This window comes from Coffea arabica, chromosome 7c (genome assembly GCF_036785885.1).
Source record: "Coffea arabica cultivar ET-39 chromosome 7c, Coffea Arabica ET-39 HiFi, whole genome shotgun sequence".
Taxonomy (NCBI): Eukaryota; Viridiplantae; Streptophyta; class Magnoliopsida; order Gentianales; family Rubiaceae; genus Coffea; species Coffea arabica.
Genome location: NC_092322.1, coordinates 6,216,421 through 6,236,338, shown reverse-complemented (window position 1 = coordinate 6,236,338; position 19,918 = coordinate 6,216,421). Strand labels below are relative to the sequence as shown.

General features: G+C 36.0%; 1 protein-coding gene across 2 annotated transcripts in view; it reads left to right on the top strand.

Moving 5' to 3' along the window:
• LOC113698561 (protein SWEETIE) overlaps window positions 1-19,918 on the top strand; it is a 28,762-nt gene that overhangs the window by 4,286 nt on the left and 4,558 nt on the right. The window contains exons 7-40 of one of the 2 annotated variants that reach the window (XM_027218428.2): window positions 28-92; window positions 1,195-1,302; window positions 2,450-2,539; window positions 2,642-2,722; window positions 3,475-3,543; window positions 5,281-5,406; window positions 5,704-5,807; window positions 5,979-6,111; window positions 6,190-6,290; window positions 7,301-7,411; window positions 7,538-7,705; window positions 7,856-7,942; window positions 8,154-8,247; window positions 9,097-9,165; window positions 9,269-9,391; window positions 9,471-9,539; window positions 9,665-9,769; window positions 10,027-10,115; window positions 10,952-11,108; window positions 11,958-12,107; window positions 12,335-12,384; window positions 12,527-12,626; window positions 12,730-12,786; window positions 13,329-13,396; window positions 13,800-13,893; window positions 14,361-14,581; window positions 15,273-15,417; window positions 15,523-15,591; window positions 16,854-16,910; window positions 17,054-17,140; window positions 17,225-17,353; window positions 17,460-17,663; window positions 17,778-18,233; window positions 19,327-19,392. In XM_027218428.2, the coding sequence (XP_027074229.2) occupies window positions 28-92; window positions 1,195-1,302; window positions 2,450-2,539; window positions 2,642-2,722; window positions 3,475-3,543; window positions 5,281-5,406; window positions 5,704-5,807; window positions 5,979-6,111; window positions 6,190-6,290; window positions 7,301-7,411; window positions 7,538-7,705; window positions 7,856-7,942; window positions 8,154-8,247; window positions 9,097-9,165; window positions 9,269-9,391; window positions 9,471-9,539; window positions 9,665-9,769; window positions 10,027-10,115; window positions 10,952-11,108; window positions 11,958-12,107; window positions 12,335-12,384; window positions 12,527-12,626; window positions 12,730-12,786; window positions 13,329-13,396; window positions 13,800-13,893; window positions 14,361-14,581; window positions 15,273-15,417; window positions 15,523-15,591; window positions 16,854-16,910; window positions 17,054-17,140; window positions 17,225-17,353; window positions 17,460-17,663; window positions 17,778-18,233; window positions 19,327-19,392 (3,902 nt within the window). The remainder of the gene's footprint in view (window positions 1-27; window positions 93-1,194; window positions 1,303-2,449; window positions 2,540-2,641; window positions 2,723-3,474; window positions 3,544-5,280; window positions 5,407-5,703; window positions 5,808-5,978; window positions 6,112-6,189; window positions 6,291-7,300; window positions 7,412-7,537; window positions 7,706-7,855; window positions 7,943-8,153; window positions 8,248-9,096; window positions 9,166-9,268; window positions 9,392-9,470; window positions 9,540-9,664; window positions 9,770-10,026; window positions 10,116-10,951; window positions 11,109-11,957; window positions 12,108-12,334; window positions 12,385-12,526; window positions 12,627-12,729; window positions 12,787-13,328; window positions 13,397-13,799; window positions 13,894-14,360; window positions 14,582-15,272; window positions 15,418-15,522; window positions 15,592-16,853; window positions 16,911-17,053; window positions 17,141-17,224; window positions 17,354-17,459; window positions 17,664-17,777; window positions 18,234-19,326; window positions 19,393-19,918) is intronic. The other variant, XM_072057375.1, reaches the window with a different exon arrangement.

The following is a 19,918-nucleotide window of genomic DNA, read 5'->3' as shown; positions in this document are numbered from 1 at the left end:
ATATCTGACCGCTGATTCAATATCCAGCTAGCGGACCTCGTATGAAGGAACTACGTGTTGGCATTGCCTTATCATGGGTTTCCTTTTTACAGGTAACTGTAAATCCTTATTACTCCAACATTGCTTCTTTAATTAAAAAAAAAAGAAAAAAAAAGTTCTCCGATGTGTTTTGGAAGCTTTCGGGTTACTATGAAAATTGCTGGCAACACAAATGCTATTTTGAAATTGCTTTGAGAATATCTTTTTTGTTCCCTGAGATATGAAAGTTTTGAAGAAACAAGTTAACAGAAAAAACTCGTAGACCTACAAAAGGTCTGAGTTTTCTAATCGTTCTGCAACATTCTTACCTTCTGCTTCCTCACAATTATTCTTTCATGTGTAAATTACCACTTCATGGTACTGTGGCCTTATTCCAAGAAGATATCGCATGCAAGTTCTTGTTCACTCTTCTCATAAAGCTAATAAAAACGCACATTGTGCTACTTAAGAACCTTTATTCCTTTCTTCATTTGTGAATTGTTATTAGACTTAAATTTCCTTCACCCAGGGGAAAAGATGCAGAAAGAGCAGAAGAGGATGATAAGAAGGGTCAAATTGTTCCATCCCTTGTTTCTCTGTGGCTTTTTTGAGATTGTTCTCCATGGGAATGGGATGCTTACCAATTACTCTCATCTATCCTAAACTTGTTTAATATTAGCCTGACTAACCATGAGGTGCAATTGTACCCTTGACTGTTTGTAAACGCTTAACCATGACAAAGTACTGAAATCCTCAGAAGTCAGAAAAGTACTATATATTCAGCACTGGCCCACTATACCTCCTGAGCATATCTGCCATAGAACAAAGACAATGTAAATTTGCAGAGGGCTTAGGAGAATTCTTATGTAACTCATAGCACAACTTCTTGGAAAATCCTCATTTTGAATTATATCTCTTCTTTCACAAATAAAGCAAGACAATAATTTGAATTTGTCACCTAGGTTTTAGAAGTAGTAAACAATTGTTCAGTTAATTTGATCTAATTGTTTCCTGGAATAAAATTTTGCATTGTGTCTCTCTTTGTGTGGATGTTTTCTTTGTGGTTGTTCAGCTTGTCATCTAGGTTTTAGAAGCAGTAAGCAACTGTTGATTAATTTGATCCAGTTGTATTTGGGGATAAGATATTTTATCTATAACACGGATTTGATCTTTCAGGCCATTCGGTTGAGATATCTTCAACCCGATAGTGAGCTTCAGAGCTTCACTGTGCAGGTTATAGACATGCTTCATACAGATGATAATACTGTTGATGCTCAAGCCCTGGTATGCTTTTTAGGATATGCAGCATTTTTAAAACTGTTCAAGTTGAAGCAGCCCTTAATTATACTGCAAAGAAATGTGTATATCTGTATGATGTTGTACATAGTCTTTTGCAAAAAAGAGTGCTTGCATGGTGGCCTAGGTTCCCTGCAGTCACCCTAGTGTACCTGGAATTTGTGCTTATATATGTGTAGCAGCCTTTTTATTCTCCAACCCTTTGCATCTGGGATGATTTAAAGTACATTAGACTTATCAAGGCATGTGATTCCTGCTATTTTATCAGTTTGACTGGGTTGAACATAGGTGATGGAGAGGTTTTATCCTGAGGTTGAACCATGATTATCAGATCGAGAGAGATCTCTTCTTGCTCTATTAATGCCACGTGGAAGTAACACATGATACAGCATTCATTTCCAACTAAATTTTTTAAGAAAATTTGAAGTAGTTAAAAGCACTTAACAGAATATTTTAAGGGTGCACTTTCTGATGCCTAATTGTCACTGGGGACTTGTATTGTGGTTGTCAAGTCCTGTTGAAGATTATCTAGGCTTGCTCTCCTCCTCGTGAAAGGATTTATGTAGTTCGAACAGAATATGTGCTACAAGTATCTCTGCAGTACACAGAGAAATATTCTTGAATTCTTGTTTACAGAAATTCTGATTTAGAAAATCTTATGATCATCTACTCCAAATTCCTTTAGTAGTTCCAATTTCTCTTGGGCATGGATTTTAATGCGATGGAAAAGCAAGTATGATTCTTTTGTATGAGAGTTTGATAGATAAGTGGTTATTGTGCGTTCTCCCATACTATCGTGATAGTAAATTTTTTATTTATATTTATATTTTTTTAAGCTCATGGTAGTAATTTTGCTTGGTAGGGTAAGTTGTTTGCATATGGGAAAGATGAGAAGATTTGACTGTGCATGCAGTTTGAACCAGCAAACAGATGTCTTAATAGCCAATGAATGAATTGACTAGTTAATTCTGTTTTGAAGTAGTGTTCTATGTCCAGTATTCAACTAGCATCTTGATTTCTTGCCCTGTTGTGTGTTCTTACTAGTTAGGAATATGCCTTTGCATTGTTTTACCCTTTTTTTTTTCTCCGTTGCTGGTCCAGATTATGGAATTAAACCGCTTAACCTTGTTTGCAGGCATGTGTTCTGTATATTCTTCGAGTGGGAGTCACTGATCAAATGAGCGAACCTACTCAGAGAAGCTTTTTGGTTTTCTTGGGCAAGCAGGTTTGCTAGGGCAGTTAAAAATCTACAATTATTGTCCAAATAGATATTGGCAGTTTGAATTTCCAGCTTGCTGTAGTTACATGGTTAATTTTCTCTGTGCAGCTCCAGTCTTCTGATGCTACTCCTTCCATGCGCATTGCTGCTTTACGCACTCTGTCATATACATTGAAAACACTGGGGGAGGTGAACATTATAACATTAACATTTAAGTGTATATTGAAAGTCTAGTTTGAAATTTAATCAGAGAAAGTTATCAACGTTGGGTACTCCTAAATAAAATAAGAAAAGAAACAATGTTGAGTTTATTGGCCTTGGTAACTAGCTCTTAACAGTTCACTACTTAGTTACAAGTTTGTAACTAATTATATGTTAAGAAAAATTTTCTGGAACAAATGCAGCAGCTCTGTTGTTCTGTAATTAAATAGTAATTTAATTCTTAAGATTCCATAATAATCAGATTCCATAAGATTAGTTTCTAATAAACTGTGAAGTTTATTTCATATATCTAATGCCTCCCATGTGTTCATGATAATTCCAATTGATAAACCTTAATTGTTAGCCAGAATGTGATTGTTGAGTTTGCATTAAAATTGAAATGTGAACAAAAATCCTTTTGAGTAACAGTGTAAACCTCCTGTTTCTGCCATGGAGAAGAAGATTAGCTGTATGTGTTTATGATAGCAGTTAAGTTATACTAATTTCTCTATCTACTCTGTGTCATACACTCATACTCTGGTTTGTTATATTTGTTTTCTAGTAAACATTAGTAACTGCATTTTCTCATGTTTTGCTGCTCAATATTCAATAAAATGCTCCATCTTTTGGAGAAATTAATGGAAGACTAAATATGCATATAAATTATTGAATTTGTTGGTGAAGTTTTGTTTATCTTACAAATGGATTTGGTCTTGTTGGTGTGCTGTTTCGTCATTCAGGTTCCTCAAGAATTTAAGGAAGTTCTCGATGACACGGTTGTCGCTGCACTTTCACATTACTCACCTCTGGTTAGCTTCTCACTCTTTATGTGTCTTGATGCCTTGCTTTCCCCCCCCCCCCCCGCCCTTTTCTCTATATCACAATGATTTTATTTTCATTTGTCTTGGTATAGAAGATCTTCTTGCTTGCGTCAAATTTTTGGCTTGCAAGTAGGAATTAAAGATAATGAAGCTAAGATGTTCTTGAGCTTGACTTTCTATTGGTCTGAAGTTGTTTAAGTATCTTCAAAGGGGGATTTCATCTTTTGATTTTCTTTACTAAAAGGGGATCTTTTGTAATATTTAGGCTATTGCTAGGTTGCCAAAATCAATGGTAGATTGGTACTTTAGTGCTGTTATTTGACATTCTCCAGAGGAGATGATCCCAAGAACCAGAATAAATTGCTTGTTTCTGTGGTGACATTTTGGGATTTCATGCAACTGCTTTCTTTACCCTCTATCAACATGATGAATATGAATAGGCATTGAAGAATATCTTCCAAAACTAGGCAAAAGATTCAACGAAAATCATATCCTTTAACCTTCTCTCATTGATTGGATGACCAGGTAGAGAAGAAAGTATATCCTTTGTCACTTATAGGTTTAGTGAAAATACAAATATTGGGATTAAGCTTTATTACTATTGGGCATGCAATATTACCTGATGCACTTGTGCATGGTTGAATATGTTTTGGGTTTTAGGCATTGAAAGCCTTGGTAATAAACTTATAAAAACAAGTTCATGGTTCTCATGCTCCTAATTTTTTTCTCCTATTTCAGGATAGCATCATTGATGCCTCCTCTAATTTGTTTTTCAAAGATATCTGGAACACAAAAATACAGCACGCGTTTTGTTGTGGAGCATTTGTTGGTCTTCTGCTATTTGTCTTGCTTCAATGTCTCTTTTCCAAATGATGGAATGAGATATTCCTTGGGACAGTGTAGTTTAGTTTTTCTTTCTTCATCCAGGTTCCACACCATGGGTTTCGGGTGTTTGGGTTCATAGAAAGGATTTGGAAATAATGGACTTCTCATCTTTTGCTTAGTAATTCTTTATTCTTCTCATTAAATCCATTTTACAAAGCTTAGTCCCAACATGTTCGCAGTTGGCAAAGTTCCTTCAAAAATTGAGATTTGTTAGTTTGGTGATATTTCCAGTGCTGATGCTAAATCTTGGCCATGAACTTGAAATCAAAAGAAAGACAAGAATCATCAAGCAGACCAGGCTTTTGGTACTAGATGCAGTGACATTGTATTTTGTAGTAGTGTATTTTGCTTGATTAACAGGTTATTACAGGAAGATATTGGGAGCATCATTTTGTGATTTATTAGATATTACTTGGATTTTTGTCTTTTTATTATGTCTTGCAAACTTTTGTATGATGCTAGAACTTTATTCACACCATCTTGGGCTGTTTTCAGAGTTCCTATCTTCTATATTTCTTCCACTCTCTAATATTCTTGTGGCCTTTGTACAAGGGGGTTGAGCTTCCCTACATGATACTGTGGATTTGACATGCAAACACATTTCATTTCTTGGTGATCCTTGTTAGGTAGTGATGCCAAAGCCTATGGTCCTTCAGATTTTGACTTAAAGAACCATGAAAGTGAAGGACTGGAAGAGAGAGTGTGTGTATGTGTGTCCGTGCACACGCGCGCATACACACATGCATACGTACTTTTTTCCTAATAGTTGTGGTGATAGACTTATTTTATTTCTTGTAATATTTCCTTCCCCTCTGATTATATTTCGTGAACATATGGCAGGTACGGGTTGAGGCTGCTTTGACACTGCGTTCACTTGTGGAGGTTGATCCCTCTTGTGTTGGTGGTTTGATTTCGTATGCAGTGACAATGCTTAGTGCAGCGAGAGAAAATGTTTCATTTGAGAAGGTAATTTGTTTAGGAATACTAAGTAACACTATTAGGAAATTTGCTAGCATCTGGTTAATGCTCTCAGCTGTTACTGCCTTTTGGTGATGCCATCTTGGACAGAAAAAAAAGGATTTTGGTTCATAAGTTGGCTATGCATCTTTTATTTGTTTTGGCATTGATAAGACGCTGATTGTAATAAATGCAGCTGCAATTCCATGTGCTAGAGATGTTTCATTGGCTCTCTTTCAACTTTTCCCTCATTGCACATATGGTATTTAACTATGGCTTTTCGGTCACAATTCATGTGTCATTTAGGGAATGAATCTGAAATTCGAGCTTGAGAGTCTACACGGGGAGGCTGCAGTTTTGGCAGCTTTGGTATCTATCTCTCCAAAGTTGCCACTTGGTTATCCAGCCAGGTAATTCCCCTTAGAACTTCCTTCATGCTATCTTGGAGGATCAAGAGTGTTTTTAAATCTGTACCTTTATTTTTTGGTAGCAGCCAATTTATTGCATGACTGTAACTCTAACTCTTGCATGATGACAAGCAATATGTAGTGTATCATTACTTGATGCGGTCTGGGATGCAGATTACCAAGATCTATACTTGAAGTCTCCAAAAAAATGCTGATGGAGTCAAGTCGGAACCATGTAGCTGCTGCAGTGGAAAAAGAAGCAGGATGGACACTTGTAGCTTCACTTTTGGCTTCAATACCGAGGGAGGTAGATAATCTATCTTTAGCTTTTTATTTATGTAAGTTCCAAATTTTGTTTCTCTGGGTGCTACTTTTGTGGATGCAGGAACTTGAAGACCAGATTTTTGACATCCTTTCTTTTTGGGCCTCCTTGTTTAATAAAAATCTGGATATCAGTCAAAGAGAAGATCTGAGTTCTTCAATATGGTTTGTGATTCCGTATTTCATTGGTTATGTTTACTCTTCCGTCATGTTGCAATTATGATACTGTATGAAACTGATTGTGCTATTTCCTTCTTCAAGAGTCTTCAAGGTTACAGTTTTCTTGTGGCTTAAAATGAAATCCATGATATAATAATTAAGAATGGTTGTGTTGTTGGGATACGGTTTGACACCCTAGTGCTGCAATGGCTATGTTTAATTTAATGAGAGCTAATGATTTAATCTCTGACAGGTAGGACAATAACCTGACAGGTAGAACAATAACCAGAAATAGAAATACCGTACCCAACACCATTAAATTTGTGCTGAGTTTACAGCTTTGATATTAATAAATTCACATGTCTTTTGATTCCTTCAGGTGGATAAAATAACTGCTGGTGTAGTACAGCACGATTCCATGTATATGATTTATTGGTTTTATGGTATTACGGTAACGCAGAAAAAAAAGCTATCTTTTGTTGAACTGTTGAAATGATGACATGACTTATAGATTGCTGATCATGTGGCAAATTTGTTTTCTACAGTAGCCGGTCATTTTTCTGTTATCACAGTATTCATTGCACTAGCATTCATTTTCTTTATTCAATGACCGAGCTACCTTGATGAGATATTCTGTTTTTTGTGACAGACGAGCATGATCCTTTAGAAAAATATGTTTATTCTACTATTGTATCCTGTGACAATTTGTCACCATGATATTATTGAGAATTTTCTTCTTTACGATCATTTGCTTCAACTTCTTTTTGGTTTTCTATTGGAAGAAGCTTTTGTATTTCTTAACTGTATATTCTACCATCTCTAGATAAGTTGGTATTCATGAAGCTAAGACATTAATCAGTATCGCCAGTTGATTCTTTAGTTCAAGTGTCTACCTTTTTCTTGGTGTTTACCATAGCCTGTTTGCTGCATTCTTGGCAAAATTTTTACTGACCAGAATTAAGTATTTTTTTCTACTTTTCGTGATTTGACATGTAGCTCCCTTTTTGGTTTTGTAGCGTCTGGTCTGCGGCAATTGAAGCACTTACAGCATTTATTAAATGTTTTGTTTCTTCGGATGGTGTGAACAAGGGGATTTTACTTGAACCTGTGTTGTTATACCTCAGTCGGTATGGTTACTTGTTGAATTCATCTTTTTGTGGCTTTAGATATGGGCTTGCCTGAAGTTTGGTTTAAATTCCATTTAAGCATCTTGTTTGCTAATACTATTAAATGCCTTCTATATTTTGGAGTAGGGCATTGTCCTATGTATCACTCTTAGCTGCCAAGGAACTGGCAAATGTTAAAGCTGAAACTGATATTTTGATCATAAGGATACTAATAGCTTATCAATCACTAGCGGATCCAACAGCGTACAAGAATGACCACCCCCATATTATTCAGATATGCACTACTCCTTTTAGGTAATTGTTTGCTGAACTTCTCTGCAGATTACTTATTATATATTTCTCTTTAAAGTTGTTAATGATCCTGTTTATAGTAACAGTAAAGATATTCACTTAAAAAAAAATCCAAATTGGGGGAAGTTGATTGTTCTTTTTTCCTACTAAAAGGGATGCTTCTAGATGCGAGGAAAGCTCATGCTTGAGAATGCTGTTGGACAAGAGAGATGCATGGCTGGGACCTTGGACTCCTGGAAGGTGTCTGATTTGGAAATCATGGAACTCATTTCTTTTCTTTCTAATGAACCCTTTTGGTTTCACTTCTTTTTATGTTACTATTTTCAAAGATTTCATTTAACTTTCCAACTTTCCATAATGCATTTGAGACTTTCCTTTTCCAGGGCTGAAACTTAATTTATCTGCTCTCTTAGTTTAGGAGGGTTCTTATGTGCTAATTTTGATTGATCAGGGATTCCTTTGAGGATGAACTCAGGTCATTTCAAGGTGGAAAAGATGGTGTATTGCCATGTCTTTGGGAAAATGACCCTCCTAGTTTCCCTCAGGTAAAAATCTTGTTCATAAGAAATATGCACTGGCAGCGACCGAAGTACAACAGGTGGATGTAGACATCAATTCATGTTGCAACTTTAGTTTAGCAGAAAACCAAAAGAATGCCTTCACTAGGGCTGCTATAGCAAACCTTAGCAATCTTATGAAGGACCAATGCAAGAAGCACTTTTCATTTGGTTCTCGTAAACTGTGAAGCTATTTAAAAATTCCATCAACAGCTATATACATCAGCCTTAAATGCTATAATTCTAATAACTTAAAATTGATATTGTGCAAATAATTACATACATTAGACAAAGGTAGCTTAAAATCAGTAAAAAGGCATTAAGGGAAAAAAAAGAAGCATTAGTATTGTAAGCACCAATGAGGGAAAGATGTATTGACTGAAATTCTTAAATGACTGACATGGATAACCACTTCTCTAATACATGAATGAGAGCTGGTGAATTGTACCAGTTGAGCACTACTTTTATTTAGCACTAGGGAATCAACAAAAGGTAGGAAAATTAAGTAGAATTCTTTCTGATGGCTTTCATTGTAAATCTTTGTTTCAATGGTTTAAAAACCTAGTTGTATATTTTGAGTGATTGCAAAAAACATATTTTGGGCTATTTATCGATCTTGACTTGGTTTTTACGATGGTCATTTGTTGATCTTATGTTTTCTTTTTTGCTTCATTTTGATCCCAAACCAAAAAAAAAAAAGTTTTATATTGATCTGCTTCAATTTTTCTTGCAAGAATACTGATTTCTGTCTTTTTCGTAATGTTTCTCTTTGTGTCTCTGTTCCCACCCACTGTTGCCTGTACCTGGATTTCTGATACTATGTAATTTATCATGAAGCCGGAAACAGTTAGCAAGATGTTGGTAAATCAGATGCTCCTCTGTTTTGGGACCATGTTTGCTTCACAGGTAGCTTTGATGGTTAATTGCTTGCCTTAATTTTCTTTATTTTGCTCAAGAAACCACAAAATGCTGGACTGCAGTCAGCTTAGTCACCTGTGTTTTATCCCAGGATAGCAGTGGGATGTTGTCGCTTCTTGGCATGATGGAGCAGTGTCTTAAAGCTGGGAAAAAACAGTCTTGGCGGACTGCCAGTATCACAAATATATGTGTGGGGTTACTCTCTGGATTGAAGGTGCTTCTATCACCTAAATACATGTCAAAATGCCTTTGTTATGGCTTATCTCCTACCTGATGTATGTGCTTTTATTCAGGCTTTGCTTGCTTTACGACCTGAGCCACTAGGGTTGGAGATATTGACTGCAGCACAGTCAATTTTTCAGGTTGTGGTGCTGTATGTTTGTTTTATTGCTTGAGAAGTATATAGCTACATGCCTTGTTCGAAAAAAAAAAAAAAGAAAAGAAAAGAAAAGAAAGAGAGAGAGAGACTGAAAATTGTATTTGACAGAGCATTCTGGCCGAGGGTGACATTTTAGCTACACAACGCAGAGCATCATCAGAAGGTCTTGGTCTCTTAGCTCGTCTTGGAAATGATATATTTGCTGCCAGATTGGTAAGATTGGCGCACTGTCACCATGGGATTTACTTTTCTTTTAGGAATCTAGTAGTGCCAGAGGCACTAGATAATCCTTTCTACTGCCATATAGCAACTTAATTTCCCTACTTCTCCAGCACCCCCACTCTGTCCTCTTATTCTAGGCTATGGCGCGCTGGTTTTTTCTCATTATATCTCTTCCAACACTGCTTTTCTTGTTTTGTTGTCTTCCTTCTTCCAACTTGGGCTTATTCCTACGGTTATACAATGAACAGACCAAGTTGCTTCTGAGTGAGGTAAATGGGGCTGCTGATGTGCACTATTCTGGATCAATTGCTCTTGCTCTTGGCAGTATCCATCGCAGGTAGGTGTGAGATTATGCACTTTGCATGTATATATGCATACATACTTGTGTGTATTATTTTATTTATTGTGCATGATAAGTTTGTATTCTATTGTCAATACTCTCTGCATTTGCTTTCTGAATATATCAAAGTTTTTTGTTGACAAATTGCTTGGAAGACAAAAAGGTGTTGTATAGATAGGAAAAGGTCATCCAACTACTGCTCATATTTGATATAATGCATCGTAGGAAGTTCTACGTCTGAAGTTTTAACCCTGCATGACTGCATCTCTGTATCTGGCAGATGGCTCTTCTTGCCCTGTTGCCAGTTCTTTTGTGATCGGTGAATGTTTATGGCTTATAGCAATATGAGAATTCGCTCATTTACTGCAGATAAATGCCACTGAGTTACTTGTTCACTTATTCTGTTATTGTTGTTTAAGTTGCAATCCGGTAATGCAAGGTTTAGATGTAAATTCAGTCCATAGACTACACAATGTAGCTTGGTTAGGCTACCTCAGTATTTAGCTCGAGTTCCATTGGCCACATTTTTGTCATCTGATTGTCCCAAAAGAGTTTACCACTATTGTGAGACAGACATTTAATCACTAAGCTCTGTAAAATACTCTTCATAGTCTGTTTAGTTCCAAGGGCTTTGAAGTCAATGTTGAAATCAGGGGTAATCTGTTTTGACATGTTTTACTTCAGAAGTTTCTGTGAGCAACTTGCAGTAGTATCTTTTTCTGCTTCCTTTATCATCTAAGCTTACACGTATTGATTTAGTACTTGGGCTATCATTTCATTAACCTTGTATTCCTGAACTCAAGAAGGTTTCACATCCTTAATCTTGTTTGCAGTGCCGGAGGAATGGCATTGTCAAGTCTCGTACCTGCCACTGTAAACTGCATTTCTTCCCTCTCAAAGAGTGCCGTCACTAGTTTGCGGATGTGGGCATTGCATGGACTTCTTTTAACCATTGAAGCTGCTGGCTTGTCTTATGTATCACATGTACAGGTATATGTGAACATGGACTCAAATGCACATTAAGCTTTTAAGTTAGCAACTTTAATTGAGCTGGACAATGGTCTCACACTTGTGTTGGTTTGCTCATCTTTCTCATTGTCCTTCACCTCTATTTTTTTCTTTTATTTATCAGTCACTCTTTTTGGGTTTGAGATGGGGGTAGGCATTTGCTATCAGTCACTCATTTAGCTTTTAATTTCTCGACTTCTGAATATTGTGAGAACTCATTATTGTACTTATCCTGAGGAATATTTGACTAGAAGAGTAAGGATTATGAGTGCTGTGAATGGTTCAAGCTTTTAAATACAAGGTTTTCTTAAAACTTTTTTGTGATAAATTTTTCATTTCGTGGTGGGGCCATGTAGCTACCTACATATCCTAAATTTCATTCAGAACTTATTGTTTTATAGTTGTCTACGTATCAGAGCATTTTTAGTAGCATTGGCAACTTTATAAGAAATTTTAGAGAAAGTTATTGTTGTAGAAAATTTTGAGATATAATATATGAGCATCACTGGCTAAGACATCAAAGAATTACTGTCATACATTGATGAAGATATTGTGATCTATATTTAGTGCTTTAGTGGAGTAAAAATCAAGGGTTCTATACAAACGCGGTGTAAGGGGCTTTTCCAATTTTGGTAAATCTGGAGCTGAACACTTTGAAAAATTTGCTTTTACACCAAATGATGACTGTGAAGATTTTTGTAAAATAAGTGGTGTGTTGTATCTACTTATTACAGAAATAACATCCACATCTTTTCTACATGATGGGGCCTTCATTAGTTCCTTGATTTTTAAGTTTCTAAATTTCTGCACACTCTCTCATTTTTCCTGCAGGCAACACTTACCCTTTCTTTGGATATTCTATTATCCGAGGAAAGTGGTTTGGTCGACCTGCAACAGGGAGTGGGTCGCCTTATAAATGCTATAGTTGCTGTTCTTGGACCTGAACTTTCACCTGGCAGTATTTTCTTCTCACGTTGCAAGGTTGGTTGCTTCAAATTCCAGAAATTTGAAAATTTTTGTGGGATAAATCTTCTGCAAGGACAGAAGGACTTCCATTACATTAACAAAATACATATTGATTATGCTTTGGGCATAGTTTGATTTCACCTGTTTTCACTGAAGAACTTCATATCTTTTCTTAGTTAATATGTCTTAATTGCAAAGTTTGACGTAGCTTGGTTTCATGTTCTTATATTTCTTGTGCACAGTCTGTTGTAGCAGAGATCAGCTCTTGCGAAGAAACAGCGACACTTCTTGAGTATGAAAACTCTTTACCTTTAGAGTTATTGGAGCTCCTATTATTCTGCCTTTGCAAATAATTATAATATAACCATTACTAGATTAAATATTCTTGAAAGCCAGACCTGATGGTTTTAGATATTTTCTTGTCATCCTGGTAGGAGTGTTCGGTTTACGCAGCAGCTTGTTCTGTTTGCACCACAAGCAGTTACAGTGCATTCGCACGTGCAAGCTCTCCTCCCTACTCTGTCTTCCAGACAAGTATTTATCCTGCTGTATCTTCTGCCTTGATTTATAAAAGTTTTTGATTAAGTTTTTCATATAGTTTAATACCTGTGAAACATGTTAAATTGTTTTGTGACAGCCAACACTTAGGCATCTTGCTTTATCCACACTACGACATCTCATTGAAAAAGATCCGGTTAGTGCTTAATTCATCCTTGTAGCCCTATATTTCAAATGTTTGATGACTAATGGGTGATCATACCCGTGATGCTGCAGAATGAGAATTAATCTACAATAGAGGGGCTTTCCTTGCCGCATGACATAATTTTCTTTTATTTCAGTTTGGTCCATTTTATGGAGCTTCATTGCTTTGTAATATCTCAATTCATTTTTTGGCTAAAAGTGCTGTCAGATGGAATGCACTACAATTTTGATTTGAGTTCAAAGAAATCCAAGTAGCTAGGTGCTTAATTTGGCTTTAATTCAGCTTTATCTCAAGCTACTCAACTATTGAATGCAATTAAAAATTATTCTCTTTTGAGCTTATTGCAATTGAAAATTATTCCCCCAACATGCACATAAGTGAAACTCTACAACTTGCATGTACCCACTAAAATGGAAGGCAACTTTGAGCACTAAACATGACAATATTTTACATAAATATTGATTGAGATATCAAGAGTTGAAGCCTAAACTTAGATTTTTTCTCATAAACGCATGCTATGATGTTGTAAACAGGCATCGATTATTGGTGAAGCAATAGAAGACGCGTTGTTTCTTATGTTGGATGAGGAAACCGATACTGAGTAAGTTCATTAATGTGCTTTTTAAAATTTTAACATTCAATAGCTTGCTTCTGACCTGACTGCAGTTGATAAAATAGGATCACAACTCTGTTAAGAGATTGACAGCTTCTATGTGTGCTCATTTCTGATGTTTTACTATCTGTCTTCTTGGTACAATTTTGTGTTTTCTCAGAGAGAATGCTTGCGTGTTGCACTTTTCTGTGGTTCTAAATGTATCGATTCTCTACTCTGTTTTTGTTTGATGTCTTCAGGATTAACTCCATCACAAAGTTGAATGAAACTAATTGTTCTTTGCCCTATATTGATCGTTAGATATGTATCTATGAGTGTGTTTATTTGTGGTTTATTAGAATGCACATTTTGATTAATTATTTTGCTCTAAATTCTTCTGATGCTTTTGTAGGATTGCTAATTTAGCTCGTACCACAATTATGCGATTGCTCCTTGCTTCGTGCCCATCATTTCCATCCCATTGGTTATCAATATGCCGCCACATGGTATTCCTTCTCTATCCGCTTGCCGGTTATAAATTTTGTAGCTAAGTGCTCGAGTGGAGTTGAACAAGTGAGATTTGTGAAGTCTCATCTTAGATACGGCTTGGTGTTGCGAAAACTGAATAAATGATCCTTTAAGGACCATGGTTATGCATTTTCAAATTTCCTTGCAAACATTTTCAGTAGAAAGAGACGTACATATAGTGGATTCATGCTGGCTGAGTATAAAAAGCAGAATATTTCAGACTTTGAGTATCCTGAAATTATCACCTTTCATCATGTAAAGAATGTATTATGTGAAGATTCTTTTTTGAAAGTGTTATATCATATACATATTTTTATCGATTTCACTTGATATTTTTATCTTCTCTTTACATTATGGGTATTTTGATGTCAGTATTTACATCTTCATGGGAAAATATTTGTCGTGCTGATTTTCTGTTTAATATGGAAAATTTTAAATTTTCTAGATTCTTACATCATCAAGAAGGGATGCTGGCAGTAATAACATGGATAGTGATTCTATAACCGGTCCAAGTGGAGAGGAAAGATCAAATTTTGGAGAAGATGATGAAAATATGGTTTCTAGCCCAAGGAGCATGCCTAGTCAGGGTCATGCACTTGATTATTCTGGTGCCAACTCTGCAAGAGATAAGCACCTAAGATATCGCACCAGAATTTTTGCGGCCGAGTATGTAGCTTATTTTTTGTGTTTTTTCACTTGCACGTTGTCGAAAACTTAATAGGGACTAAGAAGCAAATTGTGTGGAAATTTATGCAAGATATGAGAACATGGAGATTGACTTGAGCCAAGGTTGCAGCTGCTCTTATGGTGGATTATATTGGAGCAAGTATCAAAGACTTTAGGATTGGTGCTGGGATAAAGTACCTCGAGAATTATGTTTAAAGTGTCAAATTAATTTTTATCTTAATGCTTCCACTGTCAATTTCCAATAATGACCAACATTTTATTGGATCATTCTTCTAAGTAGGTGAAATATATGTATGTACATCTGTTTAATTTGCAAATAGGAGCATGGGCATAAACTTTGGGGCTTTGTGCCATAGATAATCTAACAAAGTCCAACATGCTTATCTATCATCAACACAGATTATTTGTTAAAATTTGTTGACTCTAAAGTGTTAATTGTATGTGCTCACCAGAAGAAAAATCGTATTGCTTCCACTTTCTGAGTGCACAAGTAGGGGACTGATGCAGTAGTGTATGTATGTACTATACATGTGATGTGCATTCTAAACCTAACTTCCATCTTGAACCATTGTGGAAGCTGATTTACTGATAGAGAGTAGCAGTTCATATCTTTGTTTTTGGTTGTTTGTTTTGTTCAATGTAACATTAGTGAAACTTGTTTGGAATATAGGTGTTTGAGCCATCTTCCTGGAGCTGTCGGAAATAACCCTGCTCACTTTGACCTCTCTCTGGCTAGAACCATTACTGCTAATTCTATAGCTTCTGGAGACTGGCTAGTTCTTCAATTGCAAGAGCTGATTTCGCTTGCTTATCAGGTGCAGAATGTGTATATTTTCTTTATCTTCTAATCAAACTCTTTAACAATGCTGAACTGCAACAACATCCTCAAGATAGTGATGTTTTTCCTTCTTATGTTGCAGATAAGCACTATCCATTTTGAGAACATGAGGCCCATTGGTGTGGCACTTTTGAGTACAATCGTAGATAAGGTACTCTTTATGTGATTTATGGTAATTCTGATGCTTTTGCTCTAATTGGTCGTCCAGCTGTGAGCACATAGGCTCACTTGTTTGAATTAATTTTTTACATTCATGGTTGATGTCCTTTGGTTCTTTTTTTTTTTTTTTACTCTTGGTTTGTTTATAATGATTATTTATTATCACGACTTTGGTATTTGGGAAATAATTTTGATACTGACATATTAGCTACACCTGTCATTACAGATGATTGAACTTTTTAGCTGACATGCAACCATTTGTGTGTTACAAAGCCTTGATATGTGCAAAATTTTTCTTATGAAGATTGATTATCTAGCTCTTTGTAATAAAGATCCCTCATTGACATTGTTTTGCTAATATTTGTGGATTAGTTTCACATGTATGTCTGTTCAACATTGTTAATTTGCTTTTACATGGAACTCCTTGATGACTACAATATTTTGTTAATTGCTGATACTGCACAACCATTTTCCAGCCCAAGTTAATGGAATACCTTCTCCTCTAATTTTTTGGGATTATTGGTGGATTCTTGTGTGACTATAAGATATTTCTTTCTGTAATTTTTAAGGTCTTCTTTGCGGTATGTATAACATCTGTGCTATCTGGATTCTCCTTGTTGAGTAAATAAATCACTGAAAAAAAATTTCTGGCTTGGCATTCTGTGAGATGAGATTTTTGGCTTGTTAATATTGGCATTGTCAAGACATTATTATCGTAGTTGGCAATAGTGTAGATTTTCTTATCTTTTCTGAGTGAACATGCTTCTTGCAATTTCATGATCGCTTTTGAGTTGTCCCCAAAAGCAAGATTGACACAGCTATTTGGATTTTAAGTAATGCCTTGAAGAGAAAGATGATAATGCTCATATTATTCTGTCAAAAGCCAAAGCTCTTCTATTGTCATTCAGGAATATATTTTCCTCTCTTCAGTGCTGAAGTACAGTTTCTGACCATGTTGTTTTTAGTGATCAACTGGATAAATATAAGAGAAGCTAACATCAGTTATATTCGCTAACATATATTTGGTCCTGTTTTTGGTCATTATGCTTAAAAAAAGAGAAGTCCATAGATTAGCAGAAAGGTGCTCTTGAGCAATCCGTCTTACTGTTTGGGGTGTCTGCCAGGATGTGTTTTCTTGTGACCTATATTCTTAGCAATTTTCTTCTTTTAAGTGATACCTAACCTTTGGTAGATATTGAGTTTTTGCAAGTTTTAAATTTAAACAAGCTAATAGTTGATTGCGCTTTCCTGCAGTTTGAAAAGATAGTAGATCCTGAGCTTTCTGGACACCTGCTTCTAGAACAGTATCAGGTCTGCTTATTGTCTTTCTGAACCTCATTCTGCTTACAGTTAAATTGCTTAGGTTTTGTTAGTTTTGAATTTGATAATTGCTGTTACAGTTCACTTTACCATGAATTTACAATTTGAGAATTATTATGTTTGATGGAGATCAGGCTCAACTACTATCAGCTGTTAGAACTGCATTGGACACATTGTCTGGGCCTATTCTTCTGGAAGCAGGATTGCGGTTGGCCACAAAGGTTTTGAAATGTCTATAGGACCAACATCTCATATTTATTTTCATTGCAGTATTGATGCATATATCATGATGTCTGAACTTCCAGATATTGACAAGTGGAGTTATTAGTCAAGATCAAGCTGCAGTGAAGCGAATATTTTCATTGATTTCACGTCCCCTGAATGAATTCAATGACCTTTATTATCCATCTTTTGCAGAATGGGTTTCATGCAAGGTTGATATTGCTTTAATTGTTTTGAGTCCAACATCTGGAGATTATCTATTTATGTTGTATGTGTTAGAGGTCTTCACCAGCTGCTGATTTTTTCCCTGTATTCCAGATCAAAATAAGACTTCTGACGGCCCATGCCTCCCTGAAATGTTACATCTATGGATTCTTGAGGCGAGAAAAGGACAGGATGCCTGGCGAATATCAAGCATTATTACCTTTATTTTCTAAAAGTTCAGATACTCTCGGGCTGTACTGGCTGTCTGTTTTGAAGGACTATAGTTACATCCGGTTTCGTCTACCTCCTAGGAAGAACGTGAGCTTAAGTTCTTTTGCTGAACAATTTTGGGTTTAAGATGGAAGAATGAACCATTTTAGAAGTCTTGACTTTACTGCCTAAGCTTTTAATTTTTTCCTCTGCTGCATACAGTGGAAAGCTTTTCTTGAAGGAGTCCAATCGTCTCTAGTTTCAAGCAAGTTGCAGCCTTGTTTAGAAGAAGCCTGGCCAGTGATCCTGCAAGCTGTGGTGCTTGATGCTGCTCCAGTCAAACCTTTTGCAAATGGGTCTTCAGCAGCTGAAGACAAATCAGAAAGTGACTTTATTTCTGAATACCGCATGGTTGAGTTGCGAGCAGAAGAATTTCATTTCCTATGGGGCTTCTCTTTACTTGTGCTATTTCAGGGGCAAGATACATCTAGTGATCAAGTTGTAATACCAGTGGGTTCAGTCAAGTCAAAATTTAGTGCTGATTTGACTGTTGAAGATGGAAGTTCTGTAACTTCAAGGATATACGAAACAATTCTACCAGTTCTGCAATTTCTGTCAATTGAAAGATTTTTCAGCGCTGGATATCTCACTATGGATGTCTGCAGAGAATTGTTGCAGGTAAATATCTCCAGAATCAAGATTCTGCTGTACATTTATTTTGATTGGGTTCTTGCAGCTATTATTTCCTGCTATTTTTGTCAATTTAATTAGATTGATGATCTATATTCTTTGAGACTTTTGCAGTAAAGTCTGTTAATTTTGGTCAACTTAATGGTGTTGATCTAGAATCGTTGAAACTTCAAGCAGTTAAATGATTGTGTGTACAACAAAAGTTGGTATATTTCAGCATTTGATACTGCTGCTGCATGCGTTCTTAGAGTTGAATTGCCTCTATATGTGTATGGTCTAGTTTTAATGTTTTAAAGTTTTGACTTCCATGGTAAAGCTTCTGACATGGATAGCTGGCAAGAACCAGTAATACTTAATATGCACAAAGAAAAATTTTCTCATGATATCAAAGCTATGGTCTCTGACTTGATAATACTGACTGGTCTATGATGCAATAACCTTGATTTATTTGTAGGATTCTTCCAGTATCTGGGATGAAGTTCATTGCTTCAACTTTGTTTTTAACGGAGGATATCCATCTTGTTGTGCTGCTTAATATGCACAATCTTTTTGTTTAGTTTGGTCTGATTCCACCTTTGTCCTGGCCTGAAAAATCCAAGATTTGGTCTTTATTGCTCATGCTCCGACATAAATTTATCTTTAGCTTTTACTAGCCACTGCATTCCAAGTCTGAGCAGCTCTTTGCCAGGTTCGCTTGTTAGATGCAACCTTGCATCAAATTTCAGGTTGGAAAATATCTCATGAAGCAGATGTGGCTTTTGCTATTTACATCTGTAAATAAATGCAAGCTGGTCATGTTTTCTTCCTGTTGTGCATTTGCATTTGATTCATCTTGTGTGATTGTTGGTTTTTGACCATTTGTTTGGTATTTAATCAGTATCTTTGGATTAACACCACATAAGCATTAAAGCCTTTGTCCTCCTCTAGTCATTCTGAAATATGTGAAACCATTTTAATCATGCTGGTTGCTGACTTCTTGGATTGCTATTCATTTAAGTGTTGTTGCTGTATTCTAGTTCAATTCAACAATTTCTCAAATTGTTTAAACTGTTATGTGACAAATTATTTACACTGTATGCAGGTTTTTTTGTATTCAATAGTTGCAGGCAATTCATGGGATAGTCTTGCAGTCTCTGTCATGTTAAAGGTGATTTTCACAAGTCTTTTTACCCGTAAAGTTTCCAGAAATCCATGAACCTTGTTTGAGGATAATAACTGTTGTGTGAAATACATTCATTTTTGAACCGGCAACTCCTCCCGCCTCAGTTACATGCCTGGCCCTCATGATTTCTAATCCAATTCGCAATTCCTTTTCAGTCTTTTCCATTTCTGTAGTGTGATTTTCCACAAAATTGGCTATTATCTCTTGCTCGAATGACCTCCCTGCTATAATCCTGCAAGGCTATTTTGGGCTTTTTTAATTAGATGATGATGTCAACAAACTTCAATTGATGTTATTGTGATATATGATGTCTGCATGAAGTGATGTAAAACATTAAAAGTGGTCAATGCAATTTCAAAAACTTCAGTGGGGGTTATGACATTATGACTCTGATTTAGCTTTTTTCTTATGGAACCTTTTCATGAAAGAGTTACGCTCATTTCTCTTTTCCTAAACTCAGCTGATTCTGACTTTGACATTTGAGTTCCTCTTTCTGTTTATTTTTAGTTTA